This window comes from Gadus macrocephalus, chromosome 15, assembly GCF_031168955.1.
Source record: "Gadus macrocephalus chromosome 15, ASM3116895v1".
Lineage (NCBI taxonomy): Eukaryota > Metazoa > Chordata > Actinopteri > Gadiformes > Gadidae > Gadus > Gadus macrocephalus.
In genome coordinates, this window is record NC_082396.1 from 16,975,541 (window position 1) to 16,983,365 (window position 7,825).

At 48.1% G+C, this 7,825-nt stretch overlaps 1 protein-coding gene across 1 annotated transcript; it reads left to right on the top strand.

The window, feature by feature from the left end:
• Positions 1-2,248: 2,248 nt before the first annotated feature.
• Positions 2,249-3,575, top strand: LOC132473673 (uncharacterized). Its single transcript, XM_060073884.1, has 2 exons — positions 2,249-3,223; positions 3,463-3,575. Exons 1-2 carry the CDS (start codon positions 2,305-2,307, stop codon positions 3,573-3,575), a joined length of 1,032 nt encoding a protein of 343 aa, XP_059929867.1. The 5' UTR covers positions 2,249-2,304.
• Positions 3,576-7,825: the final 4,250 nt, after the last annotated feature.

The following is a 7,825-nucleotide window of genomic DNA, read 5'->3' on the forward strand; positions in this document are numbered from 1 at the left end:
CTTCCAAGGTTCCGTTTGAGTTGAATCCTCAGGCAGAGCGAGCCTACCAACAGCTGAAGGAAAAGTTCACCGTGGCTTCCATACTCACGGTTCCAGACCCGCGACGGCAGTTTGTGGTGGAGGTGGATGCCTCAAATGTTGGCATTGTAGCCATTCAGTCACAGAAGTCGGCCAAGGACAACAAACTCCACCCTTGTGCCTTCTTCTCACGTAAATTGACTACAGCTGAGAAGAACTACGACATAGTTCACACTCCCTCCCGCTCCCTCCGCTCAACCTCTGCTGGACTACTATGTATCCCCACATCACGACTCACTTCAATGGGTGCCCGGTCATTCAGCTGTTCAGCACCCAGGCTCTGGAACTCCCTCCCCCCACACATAAAACAGTCAGACACCATTACAACCTTCAAGTCACAACTCAAAACTCACCTGTTCAAACTCGCACACAACGTCTAACTGATCACTGTTTTGATTGTTTTTTAGTTTTGTCCTGTTTTTGTTTTACTTATTTCTTATTGCTTATGTTTATTTATTTATTTATTTATCTTTTTCCACAATGTAAAAAATTGTATGATGACTATATGCTCTGTAAGGTGACCTTGGGTGTTTTGAAAGGCGCCTCTAAATTAAATGTATTATTATTATTATTATAGGCAACAAGGAACTTTTAGCAGTCAAAGTTGCATTAGAGGAATGGAGGCACTGGTTGGAGGGGGCGGAGCAGCCTTTTTTGGTCTGGACGGACCATAAAAATCTTGAGTACTTAAAGAATGCCAAGAGACTTTACTTAACTCTCGCCAGGCAAGGTGGTCCCTCTTTTTCAATCGGTTTAACTTCTCACTTTCTTACAGACCTGGGTCTCAAAATACCAAGCCTGATGCTCTGTCCCGTCTGTATGATCCTGAGCCTGCTGCCAAGGAACCTGAACATATCCTACCACTTAACAGTGTGGTAGGAGGGGTTACATGGCAAATAGAATCAGAGGTGAAGAGTGCTAATGGGGTGAGCCCGGCACCTAGTGGTTGTCCTCAAGACCGGTTGTTAGTGCCAGTGTCCCTCCGTCCACAGGTTATCCACTGGGCTCACACATCGGTGCTCACCTGTCATCCAGGGGTAAGAAGAACTGTGTTTTTCATTAAGCAGAGGTTCTGGTGGCCGGCCATGGAAAGAGCAGTCAAGGAGTACGTGGGGGCTTGTCCGATCTGTGCACAAAACAAATTCTCTTCCAGAGCACCGATGGGACTGCTTCAGCCTCTCCCTGTCCCACACCGCCCCTGGTCAGATATCTCCATGGACTTCGTCACCGGTCTACCCTACTCGGGAGGTAACACCACTGTGCTGACGGTGATAGACAGGTTTTCTAAAATGGCTCATTTCATTGCTCTACCCAAGCTCCCCTCAGCCAAAGAAACAGCAGACGTTATGATGAACAATGTTTTCAGGCTCCATGGGTTCCCCAGAGACATTGTCTCGGATCGTGGACCGCACTTTATTTCCACGTTTTGGAAGGAGTTCTGCCATCTCCTAGGTGCCACCGTCAGTAGCATTTCCGGTTATCATCCTCAGTCTAATGGTCAGACTGAGAGGCTTAACCAGGAGCTGGAGACCTGCCTCCGCTGCTTAGTCTCCCAGAACCAGGCCTCCTGGAGTAAGCACCTCACATGGGTAGAATATGCCCACAACACACATCCTACCTCTGCTACAGGTCTCTCACCATTTCAGTGTGCTTATGGATATCAGCCTCCATTGTTTCAAGAGACAGAGGGTGAGGTCACGGTCCCCTCTGCCCATGCCATAGTCCGTCACTGCCACCGCGTCTGGGCTGCGGCTCGCAGGGTCCTGCTGCGTAGCGCCACAAGGATGAAGAGTGTTGCAGATCGGCAACGTCTGCCTGCTCCATGCTACAGGCCAGGTCAGAAAGTCTGGCTGGCCACCAAGGACTTACCTCTCCATGTCATGTCATGTAAGCTAGCTCCCAAGTTTATTGGTCCATTCCCAGTGTCCAATGTGGTTATTCCTGTGTCTGAGGTTAAAACTCCCCAGGTCTCTGAAAGTTCATCCCACATTCCAAGTCAGCAAGGTCAAACCACTCACCGAGAGCACCTTGGTTCCCGCCTCCAAGCCCCCATCCCCCCCCGGATTGTGGATGGCGGCCCAACATACGCTGTCAAAAGGCTTTTGGCTGTCCGTAAGGGCCGTTACATAGTCGACGCGAGCAACGCACGTAAACGACGCGAGTGACGCGCTTCCTTTCATAGTCTACACAGCATACGCAAACGACGCGGGCAAAGCATTACATGCAATGCACCACTCACGCCACGGGCGGCAGCAGAATCACCGGTGTTTCGCGGCTTATATTGCGGGTGACATTCCGAGTGCCATTCCGATCAAAATGTCTACGGAAGAAGAGTGCATTTTATTGCTCCTTTTACATCGGCAACGACAATGCAGGAAGCGCAGAGATAGGCGGTGGTATGTGCGCCCTTTGAATACCACACGAGATCGGGATGGGGAATTTGTTTCTCTGGTGCTTCCAATGCGAAGCCTGGACGAGGAGAGGCATTTCCAATATTTTCGTATGTCGGCGCCAAAGTTCGATGATCTCCTTTCGCGAGTCATCCGTAATCTTCCCGACTCTCACCAAAACCACCGGAACCCGATCGGGGCTTCCCAAAGGCTTGCCGTTACCTTGAGGTACCTGGCAACCGGCATCGGCCTGCAAGCTCTTTCGGCCAGCTACAAGATGGGCACCAGCACTGTGTCGGGCATCGTGGAGGAGATGTGTTCTGCCATCTGGGACGCCCTTCAGGGGGAGTTCATGGCCTTTCCTTCCCGCGGTCAGTGGCAGGACATAGCGGAGGACTTTTGGAGGCAGTGGCAGTTTCCCCTGTGTGTCGGGGCGATTGACAGGAAGCATGTCAGACTCAGAGCTCCAGCACGATCGGGAAGTGACTTCTATAATTACAAAGGTTTTTTTTCAATTGCCCTCATGGCTGCTGCTGATGCCAACTATAGATTTATTTATGTAGACGTTGGCGCATACGGGCGTGAGAGCGATGGAGGTGTCTTGGGTCGCAGTGCCTTCGGATCCAGACTGGCAGAGGGCAACCTCAATCTACCCGCCCCTGCTGTCCTACCAGGCACCACAACGCCCAGTCCTTATTTTTTTCTTTTGGATGAGGCCTTTCCCCTACAGGTGAACCTGATGCGTCCCTATCCAGGTGAGAATAAAAATATTGAATAGCTATTTATTGTTTTTATCACATTAATTAATTATACATGATTTAATTAATTATACATGAATTAGTCTAACGAAAAAAAATGCATAGCCTACCCAGGCAGGCACACAGTGCGCGCAATGGCACACTTGACCATTACTATTCAAAAGCCGTGTTAAGTTGGAGTCAGCCAAGTCATCTGTTCTGTGTTCCTGCATGACACTTATTTGTCTTCTCATTAGGTACTAACCTGCAGGATAGGAAGCGCATCTACAACTACCGACAGGCCAGGGCGAGACGCGTAGTGGAGAATGCCTTTGGCTGCGCGCTTCCGAATCTTTGGCCGTCCAATTGACTGCCAACCTGAAAAGGCGGTGAAAATTGTGAAGGCGTGCGTGGCTCTCCACAACTTCCTGGCATCCACCGAACGAGCCAGATACATGCCCGCCTCCTTTGTGGATACGACCGCTGACACCGCAGAGGTCCAGCCTGGAGAGTGGAGGCAGCATGTTGAGGGGGACCGGAATATGGTCGACGGACCACGGTGTTCGGTCGGCAGAGCCAGACCATCTCAAAGAGCGGCCCTTGTCCAGCTGGCAGATTATTTTCTGTCAGATGCTGGCGTGTTTCCCCACCAGTACAATGTGCTATGTTTGGGTATGCGCACTGACCAATAAACGTATTTTTCCCTTGGAAGCATGACTTTTAATTTATTAGTTATCACATTACACAAGTTAACTAATTTGGTTTACGTCAAACTCATTAATTCATATCCATATAAAATGTTTATACAACGAGCTACTGCCAAATTTCATTCACTCAAAGAGGCTATATACAGAACTTATGTTTCAAACAGAACATGAACACACAGACCATGAACACACAGAACGTGAACACAAAACATTACGTAATTAATTAAAATCGGCTAAAACAAATAAGGCAAGTAATAAAAAGAATATCGGGTGAGAAGAAAATGATTAAATTGGCTCATAATCCCGCATCAACTGTTTGATGTCGCGCATCAAAAAAGCACTTTGCCCTGTGGAAGGGTTCGCATGAATTGGCACAGGTAATTGGTAAAGGAGAAGTGAATGTCATTCATGTCTCTTTCCCTCATCCTCTCTCTCTCCCTCTCTCTCTCATTCTCTCTCTCCCTCTCTTCCACCCTTTCTCTCTCCCTTTCTCTCGCCTTCTCCATTTCCTTCTCTCTATCCTGCCGAATTTCCTGCAGCCTATCGAGGAGGGCAGTCTCGCATGGATCCGTATTCGGCCTGACGCTTTTCCTCTTTCTTTTACCCCCACGGGAGGCTGATGATGTCGGGGTAGGGGGATGAGATAATGGGGTAACTGACTGAGGAACGGTCGAAGCCACTGCAGTCAGGGTGGTGGGAGGGTGGGGTTGAAGAAGAGAAGAGGTAGAGGCAGAAGTCATCAGAGTGGTGGTAGGGTCAGATAGGGAGGAAGAGGTAGCAGAAGCCACTCGTGTCGCGGTGGGAGGGCGGGGTGGAAGAAGGGAAGAGGTAGAGGTAGAAGGGTGAGATGTGGAAGAGGTAGTGGTTAGAGGGTCAGATAGAAGTGGAAATTGGGATAGGGATGAGGCGGGGTTGGGGGTTGATGGAGGTGCCTGATCTGCCTGCAAATTAGGCCTTTCCTCCTCCTCCTCATCGTCTTCCTCACCTGCCTACAGAAAGACACCTGTTTTCAAACATCCTGACCAAGTAAATAGCCTACCATTACAAAATACATTGAGAACAGTCTGTCTCTCCACACACACACACACACACACACACACACACACACACACACACACACACACACACACACACACACACACACACGTTGATTATGCCTACATACCGGAAAATTTGATTCGGTGGACCTGTGCCGGATGAACTCGCTCAACCAGCTAAATTGGGTCAGGATTAGGATAGCCGAAAGTTATTTGCCCAGCACCACTTCTGCACGCGATCTTCCATTTTTTATGCGCTCTGGCGTATTTGTCCCGGACAGCTTTCCAGTCTGTTTTAACTTTTGCAACCGATTTTTCCATTGCACTTGCAACCTCCCTCCACGCATTCTCCAAAGCATTCTTGTTGGAATGTAACATGGATGAAGTGTCATATAAATGCTCATATAATCTAATTTGCTCGCACAATTTTTCCTCTTCGCCCGCCATTTCATTCGAATTTTCTTCCGTTAATATAACCTATAGTTGAAATTAACGTACAATATTTGCAGTATCGCCCCCACCGACAACGCATGGTATTGCATGGATCGGCGCGTCGCGTATCAAAAATCTGGAAGAGGCGTTTTGCTACGCGTCGACGCATAATGGCGGCCGAAGCGTCGCGTCGTGTAGCCTTTTGGACGCGTATGCGTAGCGATGCGTCGACTATGTAAGGGCCCTAAGAGAGGACGAGGGAGGCAGTTCTTAGTGGATTGGGAGGGTTATGGCCCAGAGGAGAGGTCTTGGATCCCATTCAGTTTCGTGGTGGATCGGTCCTTAAAGGAGCATTTCACCGGTGGAGGCATGAATATGTATTGAAATTGGGTCCTATATGTAGTCGAATAATAAATTCAAATTCAAATTTGGTGCCGTCTTGACCGAGAAAAGGCAGAAAGTGACTTTTTGGCGCTGGTGGATTGAAGACAACAACTCCCACCATGCACCACGATGCACAGCGTCGCTGGCCACTCCCGCTGATCATCTCCGCCTATCGGACACCTCCTTGTTCCATCTACTAGGCTGATACCGCAAGACTGCTTGAAAATCGAGCTGTAGAAACGCTGTAGTAAATATTCAAGGCGCTGGTTCTCCACAGAAAAAAGTGGAGTGCATCAAGCCTGCGCGCTGTATACAAACATTCAGTCACGCGGAGATTCAACCTTTTAAATTGAGCAGAAATACTTTTTAATGTACAGTTAGTAATTACATTTATCAAGGGGCTTTATTTAAAGCTACAAAAAGAATACAAATAAAATAATAAATAAAAGATTCAACGCAACTCTGACGTCCCCCAGCTGGTGGGGAGCCACTGCCATCAAGCGTTTCAGACGTCCACACAAATCCTAACACGAAACCGCATAGGTCCGGATAGATTTGAAACCACCTCCGAGGGTGGTTTCAGAAATGTGCGGTTTCGGGCACCGGATTCGCCGGCCCAACGCACCAACGCCCGGAGTTCAAAAAATTGAACTTCCAACGCGTGATGCTTAGCCACAATAGCCAATCAGCGTGGAGCTTGACACAACGTCACTGGCAGAGAGTAGTGACGCTTGCACAGAAGCATACGGCCGACATCTTTCTTTATTCTGTGTGGAAATAGTAACATAGTTACACCATTAAATGCGTTTATGTAAACATTTTTGGTTGCTAAGCGTCTCTGGTTGCTAAGCAACCTCAACGTCTTGGCGGACTATCTGCTGATAGTCTACGAATGCTGGAAACACACCAGACACACCATGTGAAGTTATTTAACCCGATTATTGTTATTTATATCCGAGATTATTTAATCTAACCCGATCTAAGCTCTATCATGCACCCAAACACGGCGGTTGGTGTGGCCGTAGCATTATGCGGTTTCACCAAAAAATCGGCTTTGTGTGGACGGGGCCAAGAAGGCGAACACATGTCACCAAGACGGGGAGACCTCGCCAGGCGACTTACGCCACTATCTGCCAATGGATCGTGGATGCCTGGGCTGATATAACAGTCTCAACTGTGGTCCAAGCTTTCACGAAGGCAGGAATAATCACTGAACTGCCAGGCAACAGCAGCGACACTGACTCGGATAATGACGAGAGGGATCCGGGCATGTTGGATGCCGTACTCGCCCATCTGTTCAATTCAGACACACAAGAATTCGAGGGATTCGTAGACGGGGAATGAACTGAAAAAGGGAGCTTATTGTTAAGAGATATTGATATTGATCAGATATTGATGAGATATTGTTAATATGCACATTAACGTTTGAAAATCGTTACCATGGGAGTGACCGGAGTTGTCAGAACGCTTAATAAAGCTTGACTTTATCTGACTGTTTTGTTGACATTCCCTTTAGCACAGCTCGGTCTTGTCGATGCATAACGCAATCCCAGTCAAACGTTTGACTGCAGTATCTTCTATTCTATGCGCCTGTGCGCCCTATATATGAAAACAGTTCTAAAATAGGCCATTCATTAAAGGTGCGCCTTATAATCCGGTGCGCCTTATAGTGCAGAAAATACGGTAGTCCTCGTTTGTATTTCTTTCGAAATGGTGAACTTTTGCATGGTGCCATCTTCTATGTCAGATCCAGTACCCTCCGCCAATGTACTTCAGTTTTATCAACAGCCTCTGTTATCTTAGCTTCAGACGCTGTGGATGTTAGTTTCTGCTGGTGAAGTCCCAACCACTGGCACTGCTCTAATAGGTCTGTAGCGTCAGTGGGTCCCAACCCCTAGAGGGGGGTGGGACTAGTGGTTGTAGTCTTACGAGAATCATCCCCTCTTACACTTCCTATTTTCTTGTACGCAAAAATCGTCATATTGCGTCATTGTAAACAGGAAGTGTTGGAGATCGATACGGATCTCTCCAGTCTCTCCAGAAAATAAGGGAATGATGCT